General features: G+C 46.1%; 1 protein-coding gene across 1 annotated transcript in view; it reads left to right on the top strand.

Moving 5' to 3' along the window:
- LOC144762942 (uncharacterized) overlaps nt 1-21,263 on the top strand; it is a 315,799-nt gene that overhangs the window by 182,050 nt on the left and 112,486 nt on the right. The window contains exon 5 of the mRNA XM_078648242.1: nt 18,684-18,745. Coding sequence (XP_078504368.1) covers nt 18,684-18,745 — 62 coding nt within the window. The remainder of the gene's footprint in view (nt 1-18,683; nt 18,746-21,263) is intronic.

The raw sequence follows: 21,263 nt of genomic DNA, 5'->3' as shown, positions 1-21,263 counted from the left end.
ATAAAATGGTGTCTCAGGCCTGCCACCGCAGTGCCTGTGTGCAGTCTGTGAACTGCCATGTCCTCCTGGTCAGTGTCCCCACTGACCAGGCCTAACCCTTCCCTTTTTGTGTACATAGGTCACCCCTATGGAAGGTCCAAGGTGCCCCCCTGGGCAGGGTGCAGTGTATGTGAAAGGTAGAGCATGTACTGGTGCAGGTGACATGCTCTGGTAGTGAATTACAGCCATTTTCGTTTTTCCCTATTGTAAGGCTATCTTCCTCCATAGGTTAACACGGGGGATGATGGATACAGTGGCTACCAGCATTTATTCCCATAGGAACAAGATAGGACATAAGAGTCTAGTATCCCTGAACTCAGAATTTAATAACACATCTTTTAGGAAAGGTTGTTTTTGAATCCTGTGTTTGAGAACAGCACTTTTAGGAAGTTGCTATTCTCTTGTCTGACCTTCCTGTGTGCCTTGGCCTGTTTGTGTATTGACTGTCTGGTTTTAGAGTGACAGGGGCTGGGTATTCCCCAGGAGGCTGGCTGAGTCAGCCCTAGGCTGAATGTCTGCATTTGCAACTTGAGTGGTGGGAGGAGGTAGCACCTGGGCCTGAATAGGGCTGTGCCTGCCTTCCACAATGCTGGCTCCACCTCCTGCTGGGCGGCTGACGACCCTGCCCCTCACTCTGAAAGGAAAGGAGAAGCCAGGAAAACAAAGTGCTCAAGAAACACCCAGAACTGGTTTAGACCGGGCTCAGGGCCCACTTGCACAAAGAGAACAAAGACCTTTAGGGGTATAAGTACAGGACCCCTGACAACAGAAAATTAGATCATCCTGCAATCAAGAAGGAACCTCTGCCAAGGAGAAAGCTGAAACTGAAGAAGGAAGATTGTCCAGCTGTTGCTCTGCTGGATTGCCCTGCTGTTGCTTTGCTGCCAAGAAGAGGGGAAGGACTTTGCTTTGTGCTATGTCCCCTTGCTTGAAGGAATTTCCAAGGGCCTGAGAAGAGCTGGCTCCCTGTTCTGAAGTCCCAGGAACAAAAGGACTTCACCTCCAGCTTCCCCTGAACTCTACTGAGAGAGTTCTGTCCTTCCTGGATTGCTTGGCCCCTGTATGGTGCCTCTGGAAGATGTACCTGCGTTGGGAAGCTGGAAACTAAGCTTGAGAGACTTTGCTACAGAAAAGTTATCGCATCGCTTGCTGCGGAGCGCATCCCCAACAGTGCGAGGAAATTCCCGCCGCTACGAAGGTCGAGATTGTCGCAGCGCCTTTTGCCGCTGTCAGAGCCGTCGCAATCTTCGCTTGCGGGACGCACCCGATCGGTGCGAGAAATCTAACATCGCTGCGAGTGTCGTCGCAGAGCCTGTCTTCGCTGAGTGAGATCGCCGCACTGCCTGCTTGCGGACTGCATCACGCCGCTGCGAGAGTCATCGCCGAAGCCAACGCATTGAGGAGCTGCAAGAGAGAAGATCACCGCTGGTCCGCGCATCGTCGCCCCGGAGATCGTCGTACCTCCAAAGATCATCGCATCGTGCCTTTGCGAGAGCAAACTTCCTACGGAACCTACGCACCGGAATCCATACAAGTGGCCTTCCTCCCCAAAAGGACCGGATTCGCCGCAACACGCCCGCTGCTGCAGCGGGGCTGTCGCAAACGCCTCCTCAGGGTCTCAGGAGCAATGCATCGCTTGTTTTCCACCGCACCAGCTTCTGCTTTTGGAACTTTGTCGCAACTAAAGGTACTGTGAGCTACATGTGACGCAACTGTGAACTTTTCACGTAACGGTGGATTATTTTATCGCAACCTAAAGAACTTTTATCGCAACCTTAAGAACTCTTTTTGAAACCATATTCTTGAACTGTGTATGTTGGATTTTTGTCGTTTTGGTCTTGTGTAGTTTAGATTAAATACCTTTATTTTTCTAAACTGTTGTGTAGTCAGTTTGTGGTGTTTTCACTGGGTTACTGTGAGTGTTGGTACAAATACTTTACACATTGCCTCTGGTTAACCTAGACTGCTCGTGCCAAGCTACCTAGAGGGTGAGCAGGGGTTATCTCAGAGGGTTTCCTCCTTACACTGACTAGAAGCAAGGGTCCCTATTTGGACAGTGGTACCTACCCCTGCCAACTAGAGACCCCCAGATCTAACATTGTTGGTCAGCGGTGGGGATTTGAACTTGTATTTGTACTAGACCCACAGTGATTGGTGTACATCACTAGTGAGTGCAGACCACTACGCCACCGCATACTACTGTTTTTGATTTTTGATTCTGTTTTTCAGTAACTCTTCAAAGCAGCATGTCTGCGAAAGGAAAGGCACTCAGTGAAGGGGCAGAAGTAGAGTTTGAGTTTTTCTTTGGAGACTTGTATTCCTACAGAGCGAAGGATCTTAGGAGATTCTGCCAAGAGTTTGGGTGCCCCGTAAAGAGTACCTACAGGAAAGATGAGCTGCGAGACATCTTGAAGGCCCATTGGGAGGCACAAGAGGGAAATGGTGATGTGGATACAGGGAATGGTTTTCAACTCACAGATCTGCCCATGGGCAGAGTAGGCTCAGGGGCTGGCAGCAACCATTCCGGTAGGGGCCTCACCCCAGAAGAGTTACAAGAGAGTAAGAGAATATGACTTGGAAGTCATGAAAATGAAAATGAAACAATTGGAAGTAGAAAAGGCGGCGGAGGAGAGTAAAAATGCCCGTGCCTTGGAGGAGAAGAAATTGCTTTTGGCTCATGAGTTGAGCATGAGAGAACTGGATCTTAAAGCCAAGGAGGTGGATGCCAGTTGAAATGGTGGCAGCGCGCAGCCAGTGCAGGGTGGAAAAGTATATATTCCCAAGGATCTGGTACAGAATTACAATAGGAGTGAGGATATTTATGCCTGGTTTACTTCCTATGAGATTGCATTAAGAATGAATGGTGTGCCTAACCAAACATTGGGGGGCGGGCCTGTGGAAACATTTTGAGGCTTCTGGGAGGAGTGCTCTAGAGCCCTTAGAATTAGCAGGTGCCATGACCTACCCCAACATGAAGGAGGCCGTATGTCTCAGGTATGGACTTACTCCAGAGCAGTACAGACTGCAGTTTAGAAATTCTAAGAAGAAAGAATCTGAGACTTGGATGGAGTGTGTGAATTTGTACTCGCGTGCACTGGAAGGTTGGATGAAGGGCAGCAAAGTAACTGATTTTAAGGGGTTGTTGCATTTAATCAGTTGGGAGCACTTGAGTAGTCTTTGTGTTCCAGAGCTGCGCAAGCATCTTTTAGACAGCAAGCTGACAGACCCCATTGAACTTGCTAAGGAAGCGGACCACTGGACCAGTACCAGGGTCCACAGAGGAATTTTGGGTACCACAGCCAAAGGTGGGCAGGGTCCCCAGCAGACGAGTGGGGGGGACAAGGGCAATCAAAAGGAGTCCACACCAGGGCCCCAAAATAGTGCCCAGGAGAAGGAATCCCAACGCCCCAGACCTAAACACCCATGGCTCCCTAGGGGCAGGGGGGACTACAGAGACCCCAGGGACAACAGAGGTCCCCCTACCTGCTTTCACTGCAATGAGGTGAGTCATGTTATCAGCCGGTGCCCCAAGCGACCCCCAGCACCCACTGGTGCTCCAGCCCCAGGGTTAGCAAGTGTAGCTTTGGGAGGGGATTTGTTTTTTGGTGGGGAGGTGGGGCTAGCAGTTATGTCCCTTGTCTCTTTAGGAGACCAAGAGATGGTCCAGGAAACCTTACTGCCCATGAACACTAAGAAATATGGGCAGAAGGTGACCATCAATGGGAGGGGGATAGAGGTTCTGAGAGACACAGTGGCCAGCGTGACATCCATGAGGTGTCAGTTGGTGTCTGAAGAGCAGTGTCTCCCCAATGTACTCCGCCCTGTAATAGCAGCTGACAGTTCAGTGCGCCTCTGCAAAGTGGCACGTGTTCCCTTTGAGTGAGGGGGAGTCTCTGGTCTTTTGGAAGTTGTTGTCAGTGATGCCTTGCCTGTAGACTATATGCTAGGTAATGACCTGGAGAGTTCTCCATGGAAGGATGTAGAACACCGAACTCATTTGGAGATGTTGGGGTTGCCTCCGTGGATCTGTGTGACCACGCGTGCTAAGGCAGCCAATAGGGGTGATTCAGCAGAACTGGAGCCTGAAACAGTGGCCCAGAGACCTGCCAGGAGAGGACAGGGCAGAGGGTGCGGGAAACCAGCCCCAGTCATTCCCACGGTCCAGGAAGAAGCAGACCCTGATGGGGATGCCCTGGAGCCTACAGGGGAGCAGGTAGCTGAACTGGGCGACCTACCTGAGCTGACCCATTGGCAGCAGGAAGGTGGGCCCTCCAGGGAGGAATTCTGCCAGAAGCAGTAAGAGTGCCCGTCTCTCGTGGGTCTGCAGCAACAGGCTGCAGACCAGGCAGCAGGTGGAGCGGCCAGAGATCAATTCATCTACTGGTAGGATGACTTATTATATAGCGAGCCTAGTTTTGCTGAGCCCGGTGCAGCCCGTGTGCTGGCGGTACCCGAGCGCTTCAGACACTTCCTACTGGGTCTGGCTCATGACGTGCCTCTCTCAGGACATCTGGGGCAAGACAAGACCCTAAACAGGTTTGTCACCCACTTTCACTGGCCCCAGATGAGGAACCACGTTAGTTCCTTTTGTAGGTCTTGCCAGTAAAGTGCAAGGCCCCCCTCCAACCCTTCCCTGTGATGAGCACCCCTTTCGAGCAGGTTGGCATCGACATTGTGGGGCCCTGGACCCCAAGACAGCCCTAGGCAACAGGTTCATCCTGGTCTTGGTGGACCATGCCACCCGGTACCCGGTAGCAGTCCCTCTCAGGACAATCACCGCCCCCGTGGTGGGCCGTGCATTGATGGTGATCTTTTCCCGTCTGGGGTTCCCCAGAGAGGTGGTCTTCGAATGGGGTACCAACTTCATCCCTAGGTACATGAAGTCTCTGTGGGAGGAGTGTGGGGTAACTTATAAGTGCACCACTCCTTACCACCCTCAAGGAAATGGGTTGGTTGAAAGGTTCAACCGCACCCTGAAGGGTATGACTATGGGCCTTGAAGAGCCCATGAGACGAAAGTGGGACGTCTTGTTACCATGCCTGTTGTTTGCCTACAGGTAGGTGCCTCAGAAGTCCTTAGGGTTCAGTCCCTTTGAACTCCTGTATGGCCACCCTGTTAGAGGACCTCTGGCGCTGGTAAAGGAGGGGTGGTAGAAATCCCGTGGGAAAACCTCCCAGGATGTGTTCAGCTATTTGTTGGCTATCCGCAAACAGACACAACGCTTCAGGAAGCTCGCTCAGGAGAACCTGGAAGCTAGCCAGGAAGAAAAGAAAAGATGGTACAACCAGAATACCACTCTGGTCGAATTTCAACCTGGGGAGAAAGTGTGGGTGATGGCCTCAGTGGAGCCTTGTGCGCTCCAAGACAATTGGACTGGGCCATATGAGGTGGTGGAAAGGAAAAGTGAAGTAACCTACCTGGTTAACCTAAGGACCCCCAGGCAGCCCCTGAGGGTCCTGCACGTGAACCGCCTCAAGCCACACTTTGAGAGGTCTGAAGTGACAATGCTCATGGCTACAGATTCTGGAGGGGAAGAGGATAGTGATCCTCTCCCTGACCTCCTGGCAGCTAAGGAGCAAGACGGGTCAGTGGATGGTGTGGTCCTCTCACCCACCCTGACCCCAGAACAGCAGAGTCGCCAAGTGCTGGGTCAGGTTGCCCCCCTGTTCTCCCTGACCCCAGGTATCACCCATTGGTGCGTCCATGATGTGGACACTGGAGATAGTTTCCCTGTGAAACAAAGATTTTACAGGGTAGCTGACAAGGTAGGGCCAGCATCAAGGAAGGTGTTTCCAAGATGTTGGCGCTAGGGGTGATTGAGCCCTCCAGCAGCCCCTGGGCAAGCCCAGTGGTCTTAGTGCCAAAGGCTGCTGCGCCCGGTGCCACTCCAGAAATCTGGTTTTACGTGGACTAGCGTGGGCCCAATGCGGTCACGAAGACTGATGCACACCCCATCCCCAGAGCTGATGAGCTCGTAGATCGGTTGGGAGCTGCCCAGTACCTCAGTACATTTGATTTGACTTCTGGGTACTGGCAGATTGCCTTAACTGATGGGGCCAAAGAGAGGTCTGCATTCTCAATGCCAGAGGGGCACTTCTAGTTCCGAGTCATGCACTTTGGGTTGAAGAATGCCCCTCCCACCTCCAGAGACTGGTTAACCAGGTATTGGCCGGGCTGGAGGAATTAGCGCCGCATACCTGGATGACATTGCGGTGGGAGGAACACCTGCAACACCTCTGTGAAGTGTTGAAGGCTCTGCAAAGGTCAGGCCTCACTATCAAGGCCAGCAAGTTCCAGATAGGGCAGTGATCCGTGGTGTATTTGGGACACCAGGTGGGGAGCGGCCAGGTGGCGCCCCTACAGGCAAAGATTGATACCATTCTGGCTTGGGAGCCCCCCAAGACCCAGACAGAGGTGAGAGCCTTCCTAGGTCTCACCGGGTATTGCAGACAGTTTGTAAAGGGGTATGGCACCATTGTTGCCCCCTTGACAGAACTCACTTCTAAGAAGTTGCCCAAAAGAGTGAACTGGACCGAAGCCTGCCAAATTTCTTTTGATGCCCTGAAGACGGCCATGTGCACAGCACCGGTGCTCAAGGCACCTGACTTTTCCAGTGAGTTCATAGTGCAGACAGACGCTTCAGAGCATGGTGTGGGAGCAGTACTCTCACAGGTCACCGAGGATGGTGGAGACCAGCCAGTAGCTTTCATTAGAAGGAGGGTACTCACCACGGAACAGAGGTGGAGTGCGATTGAAAGGGAAGCTATTGCTGTGGTCTGGGCCCTGAAGAAGCTGAGGCCCTACCTGTTTGGGACCCACTTCGTGGTTCAGACCGACCACAGGCCCCTCAGGTGGTTGATGCAGATAAGGGGGGAGAACCCAAAACTGTTGAGGTGGTCCATCTCCCTACAGGGAATGGACTTTACGGTGGAACATCGCCCTGGCACAGAACACGCCAACGCTGATGGTCTGTCCAGATTTTTCCGCCTTAGTGAAGAGAACTCCCAAGAGGGTGGGCAGTTCCCCCCACTTTCAGCTGGAGGGGACACGTGTTAGACCTGGCATCTTTTGGCGTGATTTCCTGTGTCTTTTTGTCCTCTATCTCCTGTATTTTTGATGCTGTGCTGGATTTCGTTTTTGCTGGTTTAGATGCTTTGGACACTGCCACTGCTGATCAGTGCCAGAGTATAAGTGTTCCCTATGTAAATTGTTATTGTGATTGGATATACATGATTGGCATATTTGTATCACCATGAAGTCCCTAGTAAAGCGCACTGGATGTGCCAGGGCTGGTGATGACAAATGCTCCTAGTGGAATTGTGCCACCCACATGAGTATCCCTAAAATGGTGTCTCAGGCCTGCCACCGCAGTGCCTGTGTGCAGTCTGTGAACGGCCATGTCCTCTTGGTCAGTGTCCCCACTGAAAAGGCCTAACCCTTCCCTTTTTGTGTACATTGGTCACCCCTATGGAAGGCCCAAGGTACCCCCCTGGGCAGGGTGCATGGTATGTGAAAGGTAGAGCATGTACTTGTGTAGGTGACATGCTCTGGTAGTGAATTACAGCCATTTTCGTTTTTCACTATTGTAAGGCTATCTTGCTCCATAGGTTGACATGGGGGATGCTGGCTACAGTGGCAACCAGCATTTCTTCCCATAGGAACAAGATGGGACATAAGAGTTTAGTATCCCTGAACTCAGAATTTAATAACACATCTTTTAGGAAAGGTTGTTTTTGAATCCTGTGTTTGAGAACAGCACTTTTAGAAAGTTGCTGTTCTCTTGTCTGACCTTCCTGTGTGCCTTGGACTGCATTTGCAACTTGAGTGGAGGGAGGAGATAGCACCTGGGCCTGAATAGGGCTGTGCCTGCCTTCCACAATGCTGGCTCCTCCTCCTGCTGGGCGGCTGACGACCCTGCCCCTCACTCTGAAAGAAAAGGAGAAACCAGGAAAACAAAGTGCTCAAGAAACACCCAGAACTGGTTCAGACCGGGCCCAGGGCCCACTTGCATAAAGAGAACAAAGACTTTTAGGGGTATAAGTACAGGACCCCTGACAACAGAAAATTAGATCATCCTGGAATCAAGAAGGAACCTCTGCCAACGAGAAAGCTGAAACTGAAGAAGGAAGATTGTCCAGCTGTTGCGCTGCTGGATTGCGCTGCTGTTGCATTGCTGCTAAGGAGAGGGGAAGGACTTTGCTTTGTGCTGTGTCCCCTTGCTTGAAGGAATCTCCAAGGGCCTGAGAAGAGCTGGCTCCCTGTTCTGAAGTCCCAGGAACAAAAGGACTTCACCCCCAGCTTCCCCTGAGCTCGACTGAGAGAGTTCTGTCCTTCCTGGAGTGCTTGTCCCCTGTGTGGTGCCTCTGGAAGTTGTAGCTGTGTTGGGAAGCTGGATACTAAGCTTGAGAGACTTTTCTACAGAAAAGTTATTGCATCGCTCGCTGCGGAGCGCATCCCCGACAGTGCGAGGAAATTCCCGCCGCTACGAAGGTCGAGATCGTCGTAGCGCCTGTTGCTGCTGTCAGAGCCGTCGCATCCTTCGCTTGCGGGACGCACCCGATCGGTGCGGGAAATCTAACATCGCTGTGAGTGTCGTCGCAGAGCCTGTCATCGCTGGGTGAGATTGCCGCACCGCCTGCTTGCGGACTGCATCACGTCGCTGCGAGAGTCAACGCCGAAGCCAACGCATCGAGGAGCTGCGAGAGAGAAGATCACCGCTGGTCCACGCATCGTCGCCCCGGAGATCGTCGCACCTCCAAAGATCGTCGCATCGTGCCTTTGTGAGAACAAACTTCCTACGGAACCTATGCACCGGAATTCGTACAGGTGGCCTTCCTCCCCATACAGACCGAATTCGCCGCAACATGTCCGCTGCTGCAGCGGGGCTGTCGCAAACGCCTCCCCAGGGTCTCAGGAGCAACACATCACTTGTTTTCCACCGCACCTGCTTTTGGAACTTTGTTGCAACTAAAGGTACTGTGAGCTAAACGTGACACAACTGTGAACTTTTCACGTAACAGTGGATTATTTTATCGCAACCTAAAGAACTTTTATCGCAACCTTAGGAACTCTTTTTGAAACCCTATTCTTGAACTGTGTATGTTGGATTTTTGTTGTTTTGATCTTGTGTAGTTTAGATTAAATACCTTTATTTTTCTAAACTGTTCTGGAGTCAATTTGTGGTGTTTTCACTGTGTTACTGTGAGTGTGGTACAAATACTTTACACATTGCCTCTGGTTAGCCTAGACTGCTCGTGCCAAGCTACCTAGAGGGTGAGCAGGGGTTATCTCAGAGGGTTTCCTCCTTACCCTGACTAGAAGCAAGGGTCCCTATTTGGACAGTGGTACCTACCCCTGCCAACTAGAGACCCCTAGATCTAACACACACAAAAAACCTGCATTTTGTAGTATGTTAAGCAGTACAACAATAGTATTACTTAAGTGCTACAAAATGCTATTCACAAACCTACAAATGTAAATCTCTATGTCAACCTCTCCTATATTTTCTATGAGCAGAACCTCACACATGTACGTTTAATACTTAGTGAGAAGTAAATGCGGGAGAGAACTGGGCTGTAAAAGAGGCCATACCTACTACTATATGGGAGGGGTTTAGGGAGAACTAAGAAGGGGTTTAGAAAGGGTATAGAGAGGTTTGGGGAGGTATTTGCGCCTACCCACAAAAAAGTAAGGGCCAGATTATGAGTTTTGCAGTCCATGGACAGCCAAACTAATGGTGGCATGGCAGTGGCAGTCCGGCCACCGCTGTGCCGGCAGTCCGACAGCCGTATTTCAACTTTGGTGGTCAGACCGCCATTAGATTGCTGCAACTGCCAGAACAGCGTTCCCTGGCAGTGGCGAGGCGGTCAGGGTCTGACAATATTCTGGGTGTGCTGCTGCAACACTGCCATGCATATTACGATGTTCTGACCGCCAGTGGTATCCGGAGGGTTCTTACTCCATGTAACTGCTGACAGTTAGGAAACATGTTGGTGCATGCATTGGGCACATGTTGTACCCGAATGTGGATTCAGCATTACGACTCACACTTGAGCCTTTTTACTGCATCGCCACACTGCCTGCCCATCAGACCACGTTTTCATTTGTAATCTGGCGGGTTGGTGGTGTTCAGGTTTGGTGGTGTGGGAGCGGGATGGTGGCGTAACGCCCCGCTCCCACACTGCGAAACTCATAATCAGACCCCAAGCCATTGCTATTTACAAACTGCACTTCCAAATTTACTACAGCCACAAAGGGACCCATAACTGTGGCAAAATAATCCAGCTCAGAGCTGGAATAAGTCCAGAACTACAATTGGATAACCACTAATACTGCAGCACCCTGCTAGTGAAAATAATAGTTGAATAATGCCAAATTGTATTTAATTATTTAAATACTTCAAATATATATACATAATTTACTGTTAAAAAACGTATGAAAATAAAACATCCGTATTATGTATTTTATGAATTTGTTTTGAATGTATAAGTTAATGAAAAGCATTATTCTTTATCAAACTATAATTCAATTAAATTTAATGAATTCTATATATCACTTGTAATAAGTATTAATGCATAACAAAAATGTGTTTTTACATTAGGTGTGAATTTATTTTAAACATAGGAAAAATACTTTTTATTTAATTTAATACCTTTAAAGACTTTTTTCAAATGTTGGTTAATGGTGCTGGAGCATGTTTATATGTTGGTCTTCATTAAAAATATATACAATTAAGTTACATTTATATTTTATTAAAATATTTTTATTTCGTTTTTTATTAGTTCAATAAACTTTGATTACTTCTTTGTATACATTACCACAGGAGACTTCACAGTTGAGGTAACTTACACTTGATTCAAATTACATGTGTAATTTTGTTTTACACTTTTGAGTAACTTTAGTAACTTTGGCTATTCACAAAATCCAAGTGTAAAGTTACTCAAAATGTGTAACTTACATGTCTCCAACCCCTGAAAGCAGGGGTGAAGTCTAACATGCAAGTGACAGTTACTTCTAAAAAATACAGGAGTAAGTCTAGCACCACATTTGGCCAACCTGGTAGTGTAACTCCCGCCCACAGAAAATAATGGAGGTAAAAACTTATAATAAAACCAGAAAATAAGGTTACGGTAAATATAATTAATTAAAATAGTTTAAAATATCAAAAAATGTAATTTAATGTTAAAAATGAATTATAAAAGTGATACACATTTTTTTATGTAATTCTGAAATAATGTAATAACTAAATTGGTATTAAACTACAGTTAAGGTTCTTTTAACACATTCTTTACTTAATTTTTCAAAATCATCAATGCATGATCAAAAGTAAACTAATTTATTTTAGGTGGCAATTATTTTTCTTAGTTTCGCCTTCAGAAAAAAATATTATAATTTGATTCATTATATTTACATTAATTACAAATATAATTTAAATTAATTTAAAAGTTCTGTAGCTTTTTTTAATGTCGTTAATTACTCAAATAAAAAAATATTTTAAATATCTATTTTGAGATTAGTAAGCTTTTTCCATGTCCCCTATAGTTTAAAATGCAGAGAGCTCAAACCTTCACTAAAATTGCTCTCTGACTTCGACTCTTTCCAGACCCCCACAACCTTAAGTACAAATACCATATACATGCACTCACATATAGTTGATAACACACATTACCTTTACATGTAAGACATCAAATAAACGTACTACACCACTTGGTGGATATGGGAAATGTTCGCTATTGGACGGAAAACAACATTTAAACGTGAATGAATGCCTTAGCTGGGACATTTCTATTTGACTGGAAGGGTGAAAATCCCGAATTAAGGCTTCGGCTGCCAAGCCCTTCCGGGATTGGCAGGTACTGTCAGACCGGTTCCGAAGCATTGTTTTGGGAGCCCTCCAGTCTGTCGCCGTAATTATTACAAACAACAACACCCTTTTTTAGAATTGGATTTGATGACATCATTCCATTGTGTTTTGTGCTCCATCTCTAGGGCAATTTAGTTCCCCTTACATAATCGGGAAATTATCAAACAGGAAATATGTGAGCTATATAACCCTGAGTACCAAACAGCACCAAACCACAAGAACAGAATCGTTCTGCAGGTACAAGGCATCTCTCCACAAAACCGCCCATCAACAGGTGAGCAGTAACCTTTGTGAAACGTTGTGAGGGAAATGCTGATGAGTGCGTTGTTGAGGATTACACGTATTTAATATGGGACAGAATTTATGCTTCGTGCTTCACAGCACTAAACATATTTGAGAAAATGGATGTGCCCAAATGCAAAATGAGGCAGTATCATGTTCTTTTAATTTTTTTTATAAAACTACATTTAATTAAGGTAATTCCGGGGACTAATTTCCTTGCTTCATTCCCCACTTTTGCGACCGAAGATATTCACTGCATTGAATTATTTATTATTTGAATCTTTACTTAACAATGTCATGATGAATTAATCTAGATAGACCCACTCTCTATGATTCAAAAACATAAACCAGCCCTTAAGCGTGAATGCAAGAACATAAAGGCATTTCAGTTTGCCTCGATACGTGGATGTGATGTTTAATTGATGCTATCACCCAACCTCTTTCTAGAAATGTCTCTTAAATTACAGTTAAAATACTTTTTTAATGAAACTCCACTCCCATATTCTGAAAGATCTACCTGTGAATTTGTCTTCTTTTTGCAACACACACAACGTTGGGTCGGAGGCACCTAATTTGCCAAGGGAAGGAGCATTTGTTCTAAGAAATATCTGTTTGCAAATATATTTGCACGCGTCAGAAAGCCACTTTCACAGCTACATAAATCAGTTTAAACACCACAGGGATAAAGAGAACACGACCAAGTGCTAATTTAACTCTATCCCGGGGCAGAGTAGGAGGAATTTGGTAATTACGCCTTACTATTGTAACCAAAGTTCCCCTTATTTTTGTTTCATCTGTGTGCGGCAGTGTGAGGTCTCTGTGCACTGCAGCCAAGAATATGTGTGCTTGGAAATTGATCATGTGATCAGTGGTATTCAATGGCTAATACCACTTCAACATGTTTAATCATAGAGCCACCTCTAACACATCCTCATCGCCTTCTTTAGTTTACCATTCCTCGCCCTCATTCTCCTCTCTAATCAACATGTTATATTTCTTTTCTTGCCTTCTACTCACTCTCTTGCTCTTAATTCATCCACCTCTTCCTTTACCAATCTTTTGTCTTATCCACCTTTTTCTTTTTTCTTACCTTCATCTTTTCTATCCTCACACTCTACTCTAATCACCCTCCTCCATTTCTCATCCCTGCACCTCATCAACATTTCCTCATCAAGGATCTACAATTATTGATCATTTTCGCTGACCTATAGAGCCACAGGTATGAAAGCTGTTCACCCGGGACCGTATTACACATTATCATTCTTTGCGCACGCCGCACCTTGCAAAGGGTGCGCTGGGCGCAAACAATGATAATGCCCCCTATTATGGTGAATGCGCTGCCCCCAGGGCTACCGCAAACTCTCAATGCCCTGGGGGCAGCGCATTCAGAGCAGCTGCTCTGTGTTTTCACTGTGCAGGCGGCACCCGCCTGCGCTTTCCAAGGAGATTACAGATCCCTCTGCAGGCGGGTGCAGTCGCTGACTGCACCCGCCTGCAAGAAGATGTCTGGGGGGGTCCACGGAACCCCCGTTTCCCCCGCAGAGGGCTGCTCTCAGGGGGCGCACTGATAGTGCACCACCTTTTAAATGGCGCACTGTCAGTGCGCCTGCTGCGGTCTTCTTTGATTTTGCACCCATGTCTGCAATATGGCTCGGGCGCAGAGTCAAAGGAATTTCCTCATTTGCATAGGGCACGCCCCTTTGCAAATGAGGGCATACTCTCTGAAGGTAATGCTGCCGCATTCAGTAGGCCAGCGCTATCAGCATTATAGAGGGGACACACAAGCATCTGCTCCCCTTTTATAATACCAAAGTGCACAAGGGGCACGCACAGCAGCCACAAATGATGATTGCGCCCCCGGGGCACCTCTTGTAAAATGGCCCCTGGGTTTTCTGGACTACTGATGAAAGGCTGCCACCCCAGCTACTAGTTAATCGGTAGTTAATAACATTCGTGAGGTATGTGTTCTACCTTTCAAAATGCCCCAGAAAGAGTACATTTATTTCAAGTTCAAACACTGTATTGTTTATCCAGATCTGAGACTACGAGCAGTTCAGAATTTTTATATTGATGGCAGGACATGTAAGTTGTCAGAAATGAAAAGCTGACAAGATTTGAATATACCAAATCACAGATTAAAGGAACAGATTGGCAGCGAGTGCATTAACCCACTGGATTATTTTATCTATTAAGAATCTGTCAGCTGTATATTCCATTCCATTTCGCATATGGCAATTAAAGAGAATTTGTTGGGACAAAGTTAACACACAGTCACCGTCGGCCACAAAGGGCTGTGTTTGTGCCTTATGTTCCTTCTAATTATGTTAGACTCACAAGTACCTCTGGAAATTAAGCGTAGGCAGTGCTGCCACAGAAGAGCCGCCAGTGTTGTTTTTCTTTAAATGGGAACTTTACTGCCCTGCTGATGCTGTGTCTGTGATGAGTTGTGTTAGTGAAACTTGTCAAACGTCTTCACTTCAGAAAAGTCAAAAGATGTGGCACTGGTGCTTTATAGTGCTGCAAGTTAAGTATAAAGCAAGACAAACGTTTAAAAAAAACACTAAGACATAAATACTAATTGTACATTTTCAATTATTTACCAAGGGATGCCAAAACACTATCAGATTCTTTTGGCTCTATGCCATCTAGTAAGTATTGTATGTTGAGAGCTTTCGTGTCTCTTTGACATGGAAGGAGAATCACAGGTTTCCCTCCTTTTCACATGTGCATGAAAACAGCTATCCACACGGACTTCAGACCTGTCCCCAGGCCCTTCAGTTAGCCCAAGGCATTGTGTTTTTCATGAATATTAAACAATTAGACTTGGAAAGCAAGGCTGCTGGCCCAAATAAATCATTTAGAAAAAGAACATGCAATGTTTTTTTTACTTGCAAACCAGCCTTGGGCGGGCCACCGGGCTACCTCAGGAGGGCCTGGCCCACCTGGCCCTCCCTCTAGAACCAGGCCCGTGGCCACCTGGCCAGTTTTGTACGTTGGCATGAGAGTATTTCAGTGTCCTGGCTGGTACAAAAAACAAGCATTTGCAATGCAATCAGTCTCGCCTTTGGGACCTTATATGTATTTAGCTATGCAGCACATTAGCCTGGGTGCAGAAACATCTACTATTCTTTATCATGGAAGGAAAGTAAGCACAAAACTGCGTGACACGCCAGGTATGGGAACACAAGGAGATAAATATTGCCTTTCAGCAGGAACTGCTTTAGTCCAAAGCTCTGTTTTTAATATAAAATCAGGGCCTTTGGTGCTCATATCACCGAAAATACAAGATTTGAAAAATAATATTATTGTCTACGGGTGCTCGTGGAAGACAATTTATATGGACTGGAATCTAGAGAATGCTGGAGTAATCCTGGTATTTTACTGACCTCTGCTGGTCGTTTTCTATCAAGAAAGTGAAAAAGAGGCAGTTGCCAGAAACTTTTTAAAAAGAAAGTCCCTCAGCAGAAAGCAATTCTGGTAGTTTTCTGACCTCTGCTGGTCGCTTTCTATCAAGACAGTTAAATAGAGGAAGTTGAACAGAAAAAAAGTCCCTAAGCGGAAGCAGACAAGCCCTAAGGCTGATCTCCAGAGCCCACAAAGTACTGCACATATAAGTATATACTAAAGTATATACAAGAGCAGCCGCGGCCCGTGGAGGGAGTTACGGTGGGGCCGGAAGCCGGGAGGGGGAGGGGCGGGGTGGAGGGTGCTAAAAACCGGCATATGGATAATTGCAGGTAAGTAAACAATTTAATTAATAAAACGAATTTCGTAGCGCGCGCTGTATCACATTTTGCGATGCAAGGCGCACTACCAAATTCGTTTTATTAATTACATTGTTTACTTACCTGCAATTATCCATATGCCGGTTTTTAGCACCCTCCACCCTGCTCCTCCCACTCCCCGCCTCCGTGCCCCACCGTAACTCCCTCCACGGGCCGTGGCTGCTGAGTGGAACATTAGAAGCCCTCGCTGCAGGAGCAGCGGGTTTCTGCTCATAAATAACACGCCCCTTTACAGATTAAATAAAAAGTAATTTTCTGCAAGTTGTGCATTATTTTCTTGAATGGTAAACAATGCAGATTATTTTATGGCCTTTAAAAATGCAGGAAAGCGCATGTCCTGCCTCCAGACGGTGCTGCTACCTATGTTGCCTTGCAGCCGCACTCTTATTCCTGAAACGTAAGCAGCAAATGGCATTACAACTCGTGACCTTCTGACAACAAGCAAAAGACTCTTTTTTTGCCCTCCTGCTTTTAAAGTATGAGCGATGTGACAAAATTATCATTTGCTTTTTGATGGTCTCTCCATGCTGTATCGTGTGTGAGCGCTTCAAATAAGAGACTGCGTGTTTCGAGCAGCATGGGTGCTCGCGCGTGTGCGCACTTTACAGAGAACAATGATTGTAATGCGGAATTACTGATACATTCCACCGATTCTCTGGGGGAATATCTGAAGAGGTTGGTTTCTAAACAGGGTCGGAAGAAGGAGCAGTTCCTCTATGTTTAAAAACCACTACAGATTAAACTGCAAAGCCCAGAATGTGGAATCAAAGTGAATATAGTGCAGTACTGTTATGACTACTTCACACTTTGGTGTTTCAGAGGCAGCTTTGCAGTTCCCGTACCACTGAACGCCAGTGGAGATCCTGTGCTGGTTCACTCACTGAAGGCAATTTCCTCCTTTATATGATGGCAATCCTCATGCTAATGAAAAGACTTGCACTTCTTCAGGCCAAAACCACACCATTTTTCAAATAAAGAGAAAATAGTTTGGATTGTGTAGAATTTGTCTGCCTACTGCTGACTTTGGGGTGAAATTAAGGACTGCTCCTCCCCACACTGTGCCCCAAGGATACAGTGGCTCAGACGCCTGAAGCTCTGTTCACAAACCAGAAGGTAGAAATTGCTCGCCAAGTTGTTTGCAAACAAGACTTTGTTTGGGGATTCTACTAGGGTAGTAATCAGTAGCACTGAAAAAGCTATATTGACAGGAGCCACAAAAGTTCCAGCCACTTAAGTCCAAACACAATTTGTAAATGGGAAGTTGTCCCACAGGGCCTGCTCTCCCTGTAGGAACACTTTACATTGTAAATCAGTTACCACCCTAATTTAGGAACTGGCAACTGATGAATGGCTTGTTCAACTGGATGCTTGTTTCAGGCCAGGGAAGACCTGGCTTGGCAGTTTGGTCTGGACTGTTCCCATGAGAAAGAGGGTCAAGATTGATTTGCATATGGCTGGGTCAGGACCAGGGTGGCGAAGTGAGAAAGATAATAAGGATAGATGTAACCCATATCTAATAGTGACTGGGGGTGAGTGTCTAAAAAGTTTCGGCGCTCTCTCCATCATCCTATTGTGTTTGCATTGTTCCCCCTACATTGGTAGAGAATGCACAGACGTGGGTCCCCTGCTCACTTTGCCACTGGATTCAATCTAGCCTGGCTGATGAGGGGTGTTACCCCGAAACCGGTCCCAGGATGCTTGTTTCTGGTCCAGTGAAGACCTGGCTTGGCAGTTCAGGCTGGATTGTTCCCAAGAGGAACAGGGTCAGCACTGACTTGCATATGGCTGGGTCTGAACTGGGCTGGCAAAAGTGAGCTAAATAACGATGATGGATTCAACACAGATCTGTGACTGGGGGTGAGTGAGTGAAAAGTTTCAGCGCTCCGTCCATCAGCTCCTTGTGTTTGCAATGGCTTGCGATCTCATATTGTTGCTACTCATAAATGCGAGGGAAATTGTCTCTTTGCTGTCAGCTCTGATTTGCAATTCTGAAAAGATTGCAGAAGTCTCAGTTGGAAAGGTTTTTCTGACTTGCAAAATATAAGTTGCAGATGGTATTTTGCAGTTTCAAGTCCTGTGACATTATATATCACAGGTGTTGCAACCACCAAATAACCTCTTTGCACCTTGCCCTTAAATAAGTCAGGCTTAATGCCTCCATCACAGATACTGACTGTTGTAACTGGAGATATGGTACCTTGATCTGCACTGGCAACATTCCAGTCCTTCAAGGGGCATACATGTCCTGACTGGCTTCAGTGACGTCAAGGATTGAACCCAGTCTTCCATGGCTCTAAAGCCAGAATGCACTGGAAACTCTCCATCTCCATGTTAGAGTGTGTCATGGGACACACTCTATTGGCATTCTCAGGAGCACACCTGCACACTTCAACAGTGTATTTTTGTGTGCCACAACTAGGATGACTCTATGGGCCTAATTACGAGTTTGGTGGAAGTGATACTACGTTACAAACGTCCGCCAAATTACAATTTCTATAGAATGGAGTAACCCTGACCGCCAAACTTGTAATCAGGCTCTATGTCATAAGCTGTATGGTCAGAACATTGAGCCTGGTGGACGTCTGTGGCATTGCTAGTTACTCCATTTCCAATAATGGTGGAACCATTCACATTAATAACCCACCAGAACAAACATTAATAAATTCAACTTGATGATGTTCAAATAATAAATAAACTGTCACTTTCCCTTTCAGAAATGGATACGCTGCTGCTGGCCATGATTCTGGCCTTGGGGCTGCATTATTCTACTGTGAGGGTAAGAAAATTAAATAATTTTTAAGGTAAGATCAAAGAAAAGGAAGCACTCAGCAACATATCTTTCATTGATCAAATCACAAAGATACAACCATGCAGATTCATGTGGTATTTAGGAATATGTAAATTATGTTAATTTCGGGGATAACCCCATAAAACAATAACATATAAACACAATAGTAAACAACAGTTTGCGATAAAAACAGATCACAAAAATGAATACTAGGTATCCAAATACAGAGCCACCTCATCAGGAGCCTAATGCTATGCCACTGTGGGCATATCTCTGTGGAAGATGCACAGCTGGAAGTTGCTCATTTACTAGTAAAACCCTTTAACAGCAGGTTTCCATCCTTATATTTTGTGTTAAGTTTTTGGCATCAAAAGTGATAACGTTGTGTAAAAAAGGCTCACATTTTGGTTTGTTTAAGGAAGTGGTCAACAGTACCTCCTGACGTGGATGAGCGGCACCAGGACATATTCACTTAAGACCAATATGTTTCTTTGAGATATTTCCCTACTTCCTTTGTAATGGATCTCTGGTTAACACATGCACGATCCACAGTTAATAGATCTAGTGAGCATATTATATAAGGCTCCAATTCCTCAGTGTACTAGATGATGTACCAATATAATAGGGGTCTGAATTTAATAATATCAGCTATATCTTTCATACCTATGTTGAGGTGCAGGGGTAATATGCGTCCAGAGTTTTAACAAATGTATTTTCTGCACTAGACAGGACTGACAAATTGTTGCAACCCCACCATTCAAAACAATATAGAGCTGCACCCATGGCTTTTCCTTGATACACCTCTAAAGCCGGTGAAACTGATCTAGAACTTGGTGATTTATACACATTGTTAACACTGCTGACGCATTATGCCGGATAAAAGGCTGGCTCATGATAATTTACGCAGCCCATGACATGTTACTAGACAGCTCGAGATGCTCAAAGTGCAAAACGGTTTCTATATTTAATTAATTCCAGAGCCAGTAAGCGCTTTTGCAACTTATGGGGCCTAAACTCACATATTTATTTTCAGCGGATTCCCATGGCAAACTTCAATGGAAAGTTTTTGTAGTGCACAAGACCCTGCCTTTTCCTGTCCTGGCTCCAGCCACTCTACAAAGGGGGGCAAACGGCTATGTGTGTGGACAGTGACAGCCCTATTCAGTTGTCAGTGTCAGCTCTTCCCACCACTCTAGCTCATGGGCCATCAGGATATGAAGGGCACCCCTCAGCTCCCTTTGTGTGACAGTGGAGGGTGAACGCACAAACAGCCCAACTGTCATTCTGACCCAGATGTGTATTCAGAGACAGGGAGAGGCACAGAATGGTTAAAGTAAGAAAATGGCAAAGTTCTAAAAAAATCGCATTTTCAGACCTGCAATTCAAAAAACAACTTCACTAAAAGATGTATGTGTAAATTGTGAGTCCAGAGACACCAAACTCAAAATTTCTATCAGCTCCCAATTGGCAGATAAACTTATAAGACGTTACAAGGCAGCGTCCAATGATGACCTTTGGGAGAGACAGGCCTTGCTGCAGTGAAAAACGAAATAGGCAGTATTTCACTATCAGGACATATAAGATACAGGAGTACATATCCTAAACTTTTAATTACACTGCGCCCTGTCCACGGGGCTACCTTGGGCCTCCCATAGGGATGTTTGGGCCTGGCAAGTAGGTGCACTTGGCAAGATGAAATGGCAGTTTAAAACTGCATCCACAGGCACTTCAGTGGCAGGTCTGAGAGATGTTTGTAGGGCTACTCATGTGGACGGCACAATCAGGGCTGCAGGCCCACTAGTAGCATTTGGTTTATAGGCCCTTGTCACACATGGTTCACTGTACTAGTGACGTACTAGTAAATCAAAATAGGGCAATCATGGAGAAAACCATTACCATTACGTTTTAGGGAGAGAGCATATGCATTTTAGCACGGGTTAGCAGTGGAAAAGTGCTTAAAGTCCTAAAGCCAACAATAAAGAGGGCGGAAAAATACAGGAGGAAAGTAAAAGGTTTGGGGATGACCCTGCACAAAGTGAAAGGTCAAACGCGAGGCAAAAAGTGTTAGGCTTTGAAAATCTATTTAGTTGGTTGGCAGCTGCCTCATTTTGCAGTCCAATGAAATACTGACCCAAATCTGCAAAAAGCAGGAGGGCCTACTCACACCTTTGTGAATCACCTTAATATTAATATATATTCATCTAGTACCTGACCTATGAGCCAATAAGGTCAACCACGTCTCTTAAAACAGACATGTCAAATTGGTTGACATAGATATCCCAGTCTGGATCAGGAAGTTTGGTGTTCATACCAGTGACATTCCAAGACAGGATGTTCACACTGGGCCAAACATCAAACTCTACGTTAGGAGTGAGTGGAGCCATCATTGAACAGTATCAAAGCATTCTCCCCAAAATACTCCCAGACGATAGTGCCAAGTTACCTTCTCTATTACTAATGTCAGGTATCCTGTTACAAAAAGAATTTGCCATTATGCAAGGAGCGC

This window comes from Lissotriton helveticus, chromosome 6 (genome assembly GCF_964261635.1).
Source record: "Lissotriton helveticus chromosome 6, aLisHel1.1, whole genome shotgun sequence".
NCBI classification, from domain to species: Eukaryota; Metazoa; Chordata; class Amphibia; order Caudata; family Salamandridae; genus Lissotriton; species Lissotriton helveticus.
Note: the sequence above shows the minus strand (reverse complement) of the source record. Positions and strands in the feature narration are given on the sequence as shown.